Below are 15048 nucleotides of genomic sequence, written 5' to 3' on the forward strand. Positions count from 1 at the left end.
GCGCGTGAGGCCCTTGTAAATTGCTTGATCTGGGTCAGTACCCACAGAACACGATTTGGGACACGGGGTGAGAGTGGGATGCTATTAAAGCGTTTATACAAGAGACGCACATCTAGCTCTCAAGACCGGTGGTAAAATGGTTGAAATCGGTGGGATTAAGCCCCAAGCTTCACTTTTCCAACTCCGTCAGTATTTTAAAATCCAGCAGAGTTTTAAACTTTGCGCAGCTAAAGTAAACCAATGAAATCCTTTTAAGCTCTTCAAGTGTGACGGCAAAGTCTCGGCGCTGGGAGGCGGGACTTCTTTTAACGAAGTGGAAAAACTTCCGGTAAGAGGTGTGGTCCACGATCCGGAGCAAGATGGCGGCCGAGGGGGAGCGGTTGACCTTGGTTGACGGAGATGCGGAGCGGTTAGATTTCTTACGGGATAGACACGTCCGATTCTTCCAGCGTTGTCTCCAGGTTTTGCCTGAGCGCTATTCTTCCCTCGAAACAAGCAGGTAATTACTGCCCGAGTGAGTCTTGGCGGCTGCGGTTCGCATTTTTCCGGGTCTCTCGTGTTCCGAGAGGGCGCTCTGGAGCCTGCGGTGTGTGGGAAAGGGGCTCGGACTTGGGCTCACTTCTCGGCTCTGTTACGTTTTATCGGCGGGACCTTAGGCGGAACGCCAGAAAGCACGTCTATACTTCCTCCTGTGTGTCAGTACTGATTAGGCTTGGAGGCTTGTTCTTCCGATACATATTTATTAGCTGGACGTCGTGCTAAGTATACCAAAAAAAGGCAGAAATCATTCTTGCTCTCAAGGAGTCCGCATCCGATGAGGAGACAACTTGAAAACAACTGTCTACAAACAAGATAATGTGCGGGGTAAACGGGAGATAATTAACCCGGGGAGTGAATTAGAGTTAAGAGGATAGGGCTTCTGGCCGGAGGTGGGACTTTGGCTGGGACTTGAAGGAAGCTGGGATGCGGAGGTGCGGGAGCGCGGGGCGGACATTCAGCCAATGGAAAGGCTCCGAACCCGAGCCCGAGCCCGAGTCCGGTGCCCCTGGATCGCAGAGTAAGGGGATGCTGGAAAAGTAGGAAGGGGGTAGGTTACGAAGGCTTTACTAGCCAGAGAGGTTTTTATATATGATCTGAAGCCAAGAAAGAGTTAGTGAAGTTTATTGAATAGCAAAGGAGAGAATGGGGTATGTAAGAGATTTTAGGAAGACACAAATGACAGACATTTCTATAGTAATTGAAAGGGAATTGATGGAGATGATCATTTTGAGCCTGAGTGACTTATCTACTTGACAGATTGGTGAGAAAGATAATGAGGTCTGTTTTAGAGGTAATAAGATCAAGATGTCTACTGAACACTCAGGTCAAGATTTCTAACAAAAAAAAACAAACCTGGAGGATTGGAAAGAGGTTATGATTAAAGTAGATTTTTAATCATCTTCATGGAGAGGATTGTTAAGTCCATGGGAACTTGTAAGATAACCAAGTAAAATAGTATAGAAGAGAAAAGGAATCGAGACAAATACACAAAGAAATACCTGCTTTTAAGAATTTACTTTGTAGTGATATGTTCTTTGTTCATAGATAAAGAGATAGCAGTATATAAAATGTAAGTATACAAAATAAATAGTTGAAAAAGAAGAAATTACTTCATCTGGTTTTTATTACCCTGAGAAGTGCCATTAGTAACTAATTTGTATAGATTAGAAAATTGTGGTGGAGTGACATGAAGTGATTTGCCTGGATTCGCATATGTGAGATGGAATCTGAATTTGTCTTTCTGATTTCATATCTATTACTATGATCAAGTTGTAAAGAGACCTGAATACAGTGGTTTATATTTAATACTACAGGGGACAAAAAAGTCACTAGTTTATTGAGTGACATGATCAGACTTGTATATGATTTTGTTGGCTACGTGGAAGATGGAGATCTCAGGTCAGGAAGCTATTGCAGTAATTTGTGTGGTGGCTACTTGAGATTAGGTGAAGTTTATAGCTGAAAATTCAGAAAGAATGCTGTGGGAATCTTGAGAAGGGACAGTTTGTCACTGTAGAGTGGCATAGAGAATCATTTAGGGAGAATTGAAATTATTGCTTTTGCTCTAGTGAACACTCAGGTGAAAGAAATTAGATAATACAAACATGATCTCAGCCAGCTTGGTTTCATGATTTCCTTCAGTCCTATTCATCAGCACATGAGTAGAGCAGATGTGGCAAACTGAAAGCAATCCAGGATTAGGGTTTGACAAGAGATGAGTAATAATAGGACACAAAGCATTTGAAAGTAGAGAATAGTATTGTTGGATATATTCCCTGTAAGAGTAAGATTGAAAAGTGGTTAGCTAGAGCAGTGGTGATTTTATAGGAAAGAACTAAGGAGTAGAAGAATTCAAGGTCACTGTGAAGATGAAAACTAGATTTAGGAGAAAGACAATAGATGGAAGGATAGAAGATTATGATTCTTTGATTAAGGAAATGCAACACTAAAGTTTGTTTGATTATAGCTTCCTTGAGGAGAGAGACTGTCTTTTGCTTCTTTTTGGATTCCCAGAACATAATAGGTGCTTCATATTTATTGATTGATAAAACAAGGTCATGAGTGTGATCACCGAATAGTCTATCAGAGATGTAGTGGTGCTATAATAAATAGATTATGATAGTTGAGAAATCTATGATTAATCTTAAAGGAAGCAAGGGTGGTACACCGTTAACTTTTGTAAGTTGACCAGAGGTCCATTGACCAAAGAAAAGCTCTTAACGGTATAGTAAGCTTTTTATTCATGTTTTTATTGATACAGGTGAAATGACCTTGTTTTCTGAGAATCTCTAAGGAGAGTCCCAGACTAAATTTTGATATCTCATTTTGCTGTTTTCTTATGTATGATTTTTGTCAAGTGATATTATCCTGCCCCCTTTGTAAGTACTTTAGGAACTTTAATCAAATAAATTATTAAGAAAAAAGGAAATTATTAAAACATATGTTAATTTTTGTTAGCTTTTTTTCTGCTTCTAGTAATCTTAATCTCTTATATTAGTAGGACTTCCTTTTGATTTTCTTTTCTGGTAACACCATAAATGTTAATCAAATTGTCATATAATACAATTAAAGTAAAAAAAAAAAAAGCTACTGAAATCATAGTATTGAGCTGGATTTCTTGTCTTCTGCAAATGGTTGGCAATCTGTAAATTACTTATTAAAATTTTGCTATATTATTATTATTATATTTCTATTGTTTTATTCTAATAATGGGAAGATAAGGCAGATTTTGTAGAGCATCCAGTTACCCTAGTCTACACTGTCTTATTTCTCCTGTGGCTAAAAATTTCCTAGATCTTATAGATAGCTATTAAAGCATTCTGACAAAGAAATAAGCTGTTTGGTTTGTAACTGCGTTTAATTTAGGGAGGTATTATAGTATTTATAATAATATATCAGATGTAACCAACTATTGATAGAAATACAGTAGGTATGGCATAAGGGGTAAAAACACCATCTTATTAAATTGAGTACATATTTTTTAAGAACTGGTTTTTGAAGTGAGCTCCAAGATCTGTTAATGAATCAATATTTTATCATTTCATAGAAAGAGAATCATTTGAATAAAGTAATATTTTGATAAAGTTAAGACTATGGATTATAATGGAGTTTATGAATGGATAGTATGTCATCAGTACTTCACAAACAGCTGTTAGTTAACATACTTCCTTTCAAATTGCTACAGAAGGTAAATTTAATTTACCTTTTCAACTTGTAAATTGTATTTGTTATGTATTTTGATTTATCTATCACAGTCCTGACTAGAAACCTGGAGGAAGTATACCCATTTGTTCATTTGAAGATAGACATAGATGCCAGTCCTGGGACTTACTACGCAAATAATTCCCAAAACTTGGGAATTCACACCACAAAAATAAATTTCCATGCCTTTATATTGTCAACTACTTCTTTCTAAAAGTTTTTATTAGTTAGCAAAAAGTATTGGTTTTAAGGAATGATTACTATACTGTCCAAATCTATTATTGAGTCTATTTCTTTTTCTTTTTCATGTTTTTTTTCTTTTTTTTTTTTTTAATCATCTCTTTTAAATATCTCCTTACCTGTGTAATGAAGGGGTTGAGTCTGTTCTCAATCTGTAATTGTATGATCTATTATTAAAAAATGTTCGATATGTTATATATGTTCATACATGTACTGAGCTTTCTGTGCTTAAGGTAAAGGGACTGTAAATCAGCTAGCCAAACCTTTGATTTTAAAATGAGAAAAACAAGGATCTTATGATGGTATCAGTAAACATGTATAAGGAAGCAGAAATTTCTCTGTTAAAGTTAAATGCATAGAAATTCTAAAAATTCTGAATTGAAGCTATAGTTTTATAATAAATAATATTTTGAATGTTAATTTTATTTATAGTAGGAGATGACATTAGCTATGGTAAGCTCTGTCCAAAAAAAGAGATCCGTAATACTGATTAATCATTGAATTTAGGAAATATATTTAATCTATTTTGAAACAATGCTCATATCTGATGAATCAAAGTTTTTAAAAAAATTATCAAGTATTTCTGTTCATTTTTTCAGATAATTTTATGATAATTTGTAATTTTTATGTAACTTATACTACGTAAATATATTTTACAGAAAAATACTTTCTTGGTTTGTTTATATGAATACTGAAAGTGACTTATTCTGACTAATTTTTACTTTAGGAAGTAAACATTTCCCTATTGTCTTCTTGATTGATTAAACAGAAATTGATTTGTTTTATATACTTTATAATGTCTCATTTAGTATTGGTAATTAAGTATTATAATTTGTTTCTTTTTTTAACTTATATTTTGCTCTCAGGTGCCCATTCTTCAGTTTTTTCTTATGCTCCTCTATGTTTTATTCATCCTATGATTCATAGGAGAAGTATTTTTATTGGATTGAACAGAATTGAAGGACTATTAAAATTATTGCATATTTAGAATGGATTTATTTTTGTTTATGATCATATGATGTTCAATGGTTTGATAGTTATGGTGGAATTTTGCCCTTTTCCCTACACATTCTAGGTTGACAATTGCATTTTTTGCACTCTCTGGGCTGGATATGTTGGATTCATTAGATGTGGTGAACAAAGATGATATCATAGAATGGATTTACTCCCTGCAGGTTCTTCCCACAGAAGACAGTGAGTGAGTTTTTAGAATCTTTTATTTTTGATACATATTATTTAATATTGAGTGCTTTTGGCTCTTAGACCTATTCTATAGTTTTGCAACTCTTTGAATTTCATCCCTTGAAGTATACTAACCTGGAAGTAACTAAAGAATAGGTTTGTATATGTATATTAACTAATTACCATGATTATAGCTTTTATGAGGTAAAAACAAGTCATTAAAATGTGGTTTTATAAAATGTAGAAAACTTTCTTTAAATATCTTCATTAGCACTACAGAAAGTACTCTTCCAAGGTAAATTGAGGTGATTTGACCTCATCTTTGAGGTTTGCTCAGTAACAAAACACTGTGATCCTCATAGAATAGAAATAAAACCATACATAACCTTACAGGTAATTGTTTCCACTTTTTTTTTTTTTTTTTTTTTTTTTTGTAATAATTGCAAGGAGTATATATTCTGCAAACAATTGGCCTAATAAATATAATGGGGCTGCTATGGTATATGCTATTTCATTTTCTCAGGGACAGGCTTTTGGGATCCTGTCTCTGACCTTTAATTTTCAATCTATGCTTTGTGATATTTCTCCTTTTTTATTTATCATGGCCTTGCTTTTTGGCATGGCCCCTTGGTCTGTGGCCTTAGCAAAGTTTATTTGTTCGTGTAAAATGGAACTTTATGAGGAATATTGCCAAACAAGTAAAAGTTTTATCCATATGTATTTCTTTTGCTGAGAGATTGGAGTGGGTAAGAGTGTTTGTTATAAGATATATGGAGGTTTTGCCCCTGTAATTACATTGGACACAGTAAAACTTTCTTAAATTGTGGGATACAGTAACATGTTAAAATAGCAAACGTTTATAGGAATTCTAAAGATAGTTTCTTGGACTGGAGTGCTCACCAATAAGGTTATAGGTGAACTAGTTTAAACCTCATTTTACTCTGACGCAATTTAATAATTATTTTTCAAGTTTTTATTAACTTTCCCAACACACCAATTGAAGTACTGTGTATGATCATGGGATCTTAAGAGGTGAAAGGGACCCTCAGAATCTGTTTAATTAACTGATTCATACAAGGATTCTTTCTACAGCATACACTATAAGCAGTTATCCAGCTGGGCTTTGCTTTAATGGAGAAAAAATTTATTGGAACTGTAGGAGACCAGGCCCACTAATACATTTTGGTAGAGCTATGAATTGATTTGGCTACTCTGGGGGGAAAAAATTGAAAACCCAACCAAAAAAACCCCCACAATTAAATGTAGCCTTTAATCTCAAAACATATTAGGCACATACCCCCAAGAATACCCAAGAAAGGGGTAAGGACCTACAAATATAAGAATTTGTATAGCAGTACTTACATGTAAGTAGCAAAAACCTGGAAACAAAATAGGTGCATATCATATTGGACAATGGTGAATAAATTGTAGTATAGAATTACAATGGAATAGTATTACACTATAAAACCAATATGACATTCAGAGTAGACTTGTACAAAATGATATTCACCAAAATGAGCTGAACCAGAACAATCTGTGATAATAACCATGTAATGAAAAAAATAACTGAAAGACTTCAGAAAACTCTGATCAAAGTGGATAGTAGATTTCAGTTAATCAATGCTGTAATATATCTACCTCTTAAGAAAGTGGTAATAAATACTATATAATGATCAATTCTGATGGACATAGCCCCCTTCAACAATGAAATGAACCAAATCAGTTCCAATAGAGCAGTAATGAACTGAACCAGCTACACCCAGTGAAAGAACTCTGGGAGATGACTATGAATCACTACATAGAATTCCCAATCCCTCTATTTTTGTGCACCTGCATTTTGGATTTCCTTCACAGGCTAATTGTACACTATTTTAAAGTCCGATTCTTTTTGTACAGCAAAATAACTGTTTGGGCATGTATACATAAATTGTATTTAACTTATACTTTAACATATATATATGTATATGTGTGTGTGTGCATATATATACACACACACATATATGTGTGTGTGTGTGTGTGTGTGTGTGTGTGTGTGTGTGTGTGTGTGTGTGTGTGTGTGTGTTTGTTTTTTTCCTGAGGCTGGGGTTAAGTGACTTGCCCAGGGTCACACAGCTAGGAAGTATTAAGTGTCTGAGACCAGATTTGAACTCTGGTCTTCCTGAATTCAAGGCTGGTGCTCTGTCCATTGCGCCACCTAGTTGCCCCTACTTTAACATATTTAACATGTATTGGACAACCTGCCATCTGGGGGAAAGGGGAAGGGGAAGGAGGGGAAAAGTTGGAACAAAAGGTTTTGCAATTGTCAATGCTGAAAAATTACCCATGCATATATCTTGTAAATAAAAAGCTATAATAAAAAAAGTGGTTATAGACAAGAAATACCCAATAAAATATGTATTGTCAAATATGACCAATGTAAGTCATTATAAATATTGCAGTATTATAAACATTTAGTATAAGAGAGGATTTCTACTTTCTAGTGTGGGCTAGCTTAATGGACTGTGTTTAAAAAAATCAATTTTATATAAAACAATCTGCATATGTTCAGTTACATTTAAAAGAGAGATAGTTAAATAAAACAGAAGTCTGCGGTTTTAAACAAACCCTCTTCCCCTATTCTTGTATATTGAAATGTTTGTGTGAGGTGATTCAGTTCATAATAAAAACATTTTGTTTTTTTCCAAATCTTTCCAACCTCTCTAAGCTGAGAACCTTGCCTCATATTTTGCTGAAAATTCTGAAGCCATTTCTCTTTTCTACCTCCTTCACTCCATTCTTATATGATAAGGTAACTCCATTTTGTCAAAGCTAGCTTTATACATAAGTCATGTCATTCCATTCTATCTTCTTAAGAAGATTGTTCCCTGTTGCCTACAAACATGCCTATGGAATTGGCTGGTGACTATATGGAAGCAGCTTGATGGTGCAGTGGATAAAACAATGTTCCTAGAGTTAGGAAGACCCAATCCTAGCTTCAAACACATATAGTAGCTTAACCTCTATTTGCTTAAGTTTTCTCAACGGTAAATTGGTGATTTACAAAATAGAGTACTATGCTTTGTAATCTACTTCCCAAGGTTATTTTAAGGATCAAATGAAATTTACATATATATTCAGCACAGTACTTGGAACACATTTAAATGCTATATAAATGCTTATTTTTCTTTCCCTTTCCATGTCTCTTACATCCTCAAAAACCCATTACTTGATTTGTCCATCTTACTGTTCCTTCTTTTTGTGACTCACTTCCTTCAGAAAGACATTTATAATTGGGAGCTTCCTCATCCTTTTTTCTTAGTCTCTTAATTCTCTGCTGTCTGGTTTCCAGTCTCAGTATGGAATAGAAAATATTCTCTAGAATGCCAGTCTTTAGCTATTATCATATCTAATTACATTTTCTCAATTCTCATCATTCTTGGCTTCTCTGCAGCCTTTGCATTCTTTTCTCCTTGATACTCTTAGTTATTGAGACTATTCCCTCCTGCTTCTCCTACCTGTCTGTTTTCAGTCTCTTTTGCTAAATCTTTATCTAGATTAGACTCACTAACCATGGATGAGTTTTAGGGCTATGTTTAGGACCCTATTCTTTTTTTTTTTTTTTTTTAGCTTTTTATTTATACGATATATGCAAGGGTAATTTTTCAACATTGACAATTGCAAAACCTTTTGTTCCAATTTTTTCCCTCCTTTCCTCCTCCTCCTCCTCCAGATGGCAGGTAAATCAATACATGTTAAATATGTTAAAGTACAAATTAAATACAATATATGTATACATATCCATACAGTTATTTTGCTGCACGAGAAGACTTGGACTTTGAAATACACTTAACTTGTGAAGGAAATCAAAAATACAGGTGGACAAAAACAGAGGGGTTGGAAATGCTATGTAGTGGTTCACACTCATTTCCCAGAGTTCTTTCGCTGGGTATAGCTGTTTCTATTCATTATTGAACAAATGTAACTGATTTGGTTCCTCTCATTGTTGAAGATAGCCACGTCCATCAGAATTGATCATTATATAGTATTGTTGTAGAAATATATAATGATCTCCTGGTCCTGCTCATTTCACTCAGCATCAGTTTATGTAAGTTTCTCCAGGCCTCTTTGAAATCATCCTGCTGATCATTTCTTACAGAACAATAATATTCCATAATATTCATATACCACAAGTTATTCAGCCATTCCCCAATTGATGGACATCCATTCAATTTCCAGTTTCTGGCCACTGCAAAGAGAGCTGCCACAAACATTTTTGCACATACAGGTCCCTTTCCCTTCTTTAAGATCTCTTTGGGATATAAGCCCAGTAGTAACACTGCTGGGTCAAAGGGTATGCACAGTTTGATAACTTTTTGAGCATAGTTCCAAATCACTCTCAAAATGGCTGGATGTATTCACAATTCCACCAACAATGATCAGTGTAGGACCCTCTTCTTTATTATTTCATTTGACTTATCTCCTCAGCTCCCATGATGATGACTGATGATTCCCATATCTCCTTATCTGGTCCTAAGCCCTCCCCTGACCCTCCAATCTCCAACTGCCTATTGGACTTGAACTGGATAACCCATAAATATCTTGAATTCAGTATATTCAAAACTGAACTCATTATTAACCCCCATACAATATATATATATATATATATATATATATATATAAAATGTTCTTATTAGTTATGAAAGTCATCCCACCCCCATTTAATGAATTCTAATGGTTCCCTTCACCCTCAGAATCAAATATAAAATTCTAAAGCATTCAGAGCACTTCACAACTTCATAATCTGCTTCTTTCTTTCTAAGAAAAGAATATCTTATTCCTCTCCCCCTTATTATGAAATTCACTGACAGACTTCCTTGGTGTTCCATCTCCAAACTGCAAATTAAGTAATAGGCACTTAAATTCTTGTTGGCTGACTGATTAAAGATTAGTTGTTAGGGAAAGTGCATTGTTTCTCAAGGTATTTCATTCCACTTTGGGATTCTTCCAATTTGTTAGGAAGTTTGTGTTATATCAGGCCAGTTATACCTTTTTGCAGGTTTCACTTATTCTGAGTACTGCCCCCCAGTGCATGTACTGAAATTGTCCTTATCTTCTTGAAGGTTCTCAATTTGAATATCAAAAGAATTTTAGTAAAGTGCTGTCACTTATTCATAAGCAAGGCAGTATATTTTCTGGATTCTTTAAGGAACAAATTTTGTGAATCATGGATTGTAATAGTCTTTTTTTCTGTTTATACCTTGGGTCCCTGGATATACCTAAGTTTGTCCTACTTTTAATTTACCATTTTGTAGTTAGAAAAGTGAGAAGAATCTTTTCTCCTTTACCTCTCTGAAACTTGTAAATATGACTATATAATTTTTTTTCTTTTAAAAATAATATTGTTTTACCAACTTATTAGCTACATAGCTTAGCCCTATTGAGTCTGTTTGCCAACTATCCAGATTTTATTCCCTGATCCCACAGACTTCAGTATCTAAGAATTTTTGGACTAGAGTTGGAAGCTGATATCTCTTAGTGACAATTGGGTTCAGCTTCTTAGTCCAGAGCTTAGTGGACTGCTGATTCTTTTCCCACTCCTTTGTACCTAATCATTGTCATTAATCTCCTGATTCTTTCATATCCTGTATTGCTAATTTCATCTCTTTTAGTCAATTTAGTCTGTTATAAGCAGTATTGGAGCTCTTAGCAGATTGAGGGGTTGAGACCATATAGAGACCATATAGGTAGTTAATGGCTTTACGAAACACAGGTACTCTTTGTAGGTAGAAAAGGGTAGTAGAGTTGATATTATGAGTGCTCTGGATTTTTTTGTATGTAGGCATATGTAAAATTCTCGGTAGCAAATTAACAGTTCAAAGATGGAAATATTCAGTAGTTAAAAAAAAGTTATTAGTAACTCAATGTAACATCTTTTCGTCTTTCTATCTTATTATATGCAGTTATAGGATTTAAAGTTAGAAGAAATCTTGAACTCTTTTTGTCATATTGACAAAACACAATTTCTCCAGCTTTTTTAAAGTAATTATTTCTGTAGAGACAATATCATTTAGTTCATATTATGGCTCAGTAAGGGGACTCCTAGATACTTTATACATTTTGAATGGAATTCCTTTATCTCTTTCAGAATTTTTTTGATAATATACAAATTAGTTATTAAATTCTGTTAATTTTTACTAGAATCTCTGGTATTCCCTAACTAACCCATTTTATCACCTGCAGAAAGCTGTACATTTGTTTCCTTTTTGCTTACCTTTCCTTTTTCAATTTATCTTGTCTTACTGCAATAGCTAGGATTTCTAGAATTATATCACTAGTGCTAGCTCTTGCTTTTTTAGATAGATGCTATTTACCATATTAAGGAACAATTCATTAATTACTATGCTTTTTACTGATTTTTATATAAAAATCTGTTTTCATGAAAAGTATTGAGAAGCCTTTGGCTTTAGGATTTTATTGATGAATTATATTAGACAACAATACTCAAAATACTATAAAAAATTGTTTGATTTTGCACAACAAAAGCCATTTTTTAAAAGGTAGGAATCAAGCAAGTGCCATATATTGATGGGATGTAATTATTTTACCTAGTACTTTTATTTTTTATTTTGATTCTAACTTGTGATACTATTGATGTAAGCAACTCTGAGTTCCAATGAATAAAAGCAGAAATCTATAGAGCTGCTTGAGATCGCATGAGATTAAGTGACTAGTAAGATTGAGTGAATCCAGAGTAGCCTGATTGAATGTAATGATTTCACTGGGAACTTTTAAACTTTGTTAATTTTAAAGTGAAACAGTAGATGGTGCTATACAATAACTTGTACGTACTTCAACAGTTAAGAAATTGCAAGATCATCTCCTTGAAGGGGTTTAGTTTGCTGTAATAATTAGCATAATAACCCTCTTTATATTTAAAAAAAAAAATGAAGCTTTTTTTACCAGTATTAAATTTTTATAGAGTAAATCTACCACATTGTTATGATTTAGATTAACTTTTTAAATTGGAGTAAACCTCATAGTTTTTCATAAGATTTATATTTATTCCACTAGATCAAATGGATCTGTGATCTCATTGTTGTGTGACAGTCTCTCCATTCATAAACATCCATCACATCACATTTATGCTTTCTCATCTAATGGAATTGCCTTATATAAGCTCATCACAGGGAGTCCACCCAGTATGTTGGGGGCATTCCTTTTTTTTCTCTTTGCCAAGATCAAAAGACTAGTAGCATCTTTGGGCTTTCAGTTGACACTTCCCTTGTAAAGCATGATAAATATGGAAATATGTTTAGAATAATTGCACATGTTTAATCTATTTTGAATTACTTCCTATTTAGGGGACTGGGGCGATGAAAAGAGAGGGAGAAAAAATTGAAACATAAGGTTTTGCAAGGGTGAATATTGAAAACTATCTTTGCATGTATTTTGAAAAATAAAACTATTTAAAAATTTTAAAAAGAAAAATTTTTTTTTAAAGATCAACATTTCCTCATGCTGATCATGACTAATAGTCCATCTTTCCAGTCATATATTTCTTTTATAACATTCTTTATTCCATGTCTCCTTTTATAATTCTTTGTAATGTGTTGCCACCTGTTCACATGTACTATACTTTTTTCTATTACCCTTTGGGGCATTGTTGAGAATATTAGAAGGGAAGAAGGTTGTCTTTCCTAGGTAGTATTTCAACTTTATAACTGACTATAGCTTTACCATCACACAGCTGACAGAAACTTCAAGAAAATACTCATTATGCTAATTATTTATATGTTACTTGGGGGGGGGGGGAAGATTGATTCACTAGAACAATTGATTCACTTGAGCTTTTCTTAACTCTTTTCCAACAAAATCTTATGCAAATGTTGGAATTAGTCATTAAGTGATGATGATGATGATACCTAACACTTACTTAGCACTTACTATGTCCCAGGCATTGAATTAGAACAGTTCCAGCATTACACATGATTCTTTGAAAGATATGAGTGATATTTATTTCTTTGTTAACATCAGGCTTCGATATTTAATAAATACTTATTAAATTCAGTTGAATGGAATTCGTTTTTCCTTAGGAAAATCATAGGTAAAATTTGAGCTCTATTAAAAATCATGAAAAAATTCCTCAAGGGCAGAGATTTCCTTTTTTGTAGGGGGGAGGTCCTTCTCCTAGCTGTCTTTTTTTTTTTTTTTTTTTTTAATGTCAATAATACATAACAAATGTATTTAATTGGTATTGGGACAAAAAGCTCTTAACTAAAAATTAATGAGACTTTAAAAGTTAAACAAATCAGAAATAGTAATCAGGTTAATTTGCTAATGAAGGTATCAGAAAGAAGTATGGGATAAAATGAGGAAAAGCAGAACAAAAAAGATAATAAATCTCTGTTAGTAATAGGCATTTTTTGTTAAATACTCAGGCCAAAACAAAAAACAGGAAAATATTATTTTAAAAAATTTTTTGGAATTTTAAAATTTAACTTAATAAATTTAAGTTTATGGAATAACAAAACAATATTTTCCAAGAAAAACTTTACAGTTTGGGGGAGGGGAATTTTTATGGGAAAAAAATGCTAATTTTTATTTAATCTGAATTCTTTGAATTTACAGTACAGATAGTACAGAGTGGGTGTAAAGCCAGATTTTACAGTCTTTTTTAAATCCATAGACACATCCTAGTTTTCCTATCTTATGGGTCATTTTGCTTCTTGTAGCCATATTTCCATTCTGTCTGTCTTAACCAAATTCTCATTTCTGGTTTTATCTATGACATTTTAAATACGTGTTTTAGTGAGTGAATATATAGGCTGAGTGTCTTGCCTTTTCAATTTTAATTTTTAACTGCTAATTTCATAGACTATCAGAGTTGGAAAGGATTTCAAAAACTAAGTCATATCTGAACAAGAATCCTCTCACCAATCTATTGGACAAGTAATCATCTAATGGCTTTATAGACTTCTAATGAGAAGGGAGTCCAGTACCTCATCTTGTTTTACTTGTAGATGACTCTTATTATTAGGAAATGATTTAACCAAAACTTAGTTCTGCCTTTTGGGGCCAAGAAAAAGAAGTCCACTCCTTCTTCTATGTGCTCTAGTCCTTAAGATATTTGAAGGTAGTCATTATGCATATCTCAAGCCTTCAATATTTCTACTTCTTTTTAACAATTTTCATATAGTCCCATTTCAAGGACTTTCACAATTGTGATTGCCTTCCTTTGAGGGCTCTTAAACTTTTTTAGGTACTATACGGCTATTATTAGCCTCACACTGGAAAGGCCTAAATGAAAAGCATATATATTTTCTGAAAGTATTTATAAATATATATATGAGAGACTGCATGTTATAGGAATTAAAGATCCAGTTTAAGAGTTATATGAGAGACTGCATGTTATAGGAATTAAAGATCCAGCCTAAGAGTTAAGACCTGTGTTTAAATCCTACTTCTGATATAAACTATCTGACTGTGTATCTTTAAGACCTGTGTTTAAATCCTACTTCTGATATAAACTATCTGACTGTGTATCTTTGGTCAGGTCACTTAACATCCCAGTGCTCTAGGAAAGTCTGTAAGTAGTGGTTGCTAGTCTGCAGTAATAGAAGGAATTGCCTCACTGGGAGTTCCTTCACAGATACAGACAAAAAAGGTATATAGGTATCTATCCCTACTCTTCCCAGTTGATAATTTTTCTTTTTTGACTTGATTGTAGATTGCATTGTTTTACTATCTAGCAAAAATAAAGGTTTCTTTTTAACCTAAGTAAATATGTATGTTTATTTTCTAGGATCAAATTTAAACCGCTGTGGTTTCCGAGGTTCTTCATACCTGGGTATTCCGTTCAATCCATCTAAGGTTAGTTTAGTTGTGTGTTGCGGGATAAAAAAGGGG

At 33.6% G+C, this 15048-nt stretch overlaps 1 protein-coding gene across 2 annotated transcripts in view; it reads left to right on the forward strand.

The window, feature by feature from the left end:
- The first annotated feature begins 324 nt into the window (after positions 1 to 324).
- Positions 325 to 15048, forward strand: part of PGGT1B (protein geranylgeranyltransferase type I subunit beta) — a 56944-nt gene continuing 42220 nt past the window's right edge. The window contains exons 1-3 of one of the 2 annotated variants that reach the window (XM_074281995.1): positions 325 to 499; positions 5057 to 5175; positions 14945 to 15012. In XM_074281995.1, the coding sequence (XP_074138096.1) occupies positions 360 to 499; positions 5057 to 5175; positions 14945 to 15012 (327 nt within the window). In that variant the 5' untranslated portion in view covers positions 325 to 359. The other variant, XM_074281996.1, reaches the window with a different exon arrangement.

This window comes from Sminthopsis crassicaudata, chromosome 1, assembly GCF_048593235.1.
Source record: "Sminthopsis crassicaudata isolate SCR6 chromosome 1, ASM4859323v1, whole genome shotgun sequence".
In the NCBI taxonomy this organism is placed as follows: Eukaryota; Metazoa; Chordata; class Mammalia; order Dasyuromorphia; family Dasyuridae; genus Sminthopsis; species Sminthopsis crassicaudata.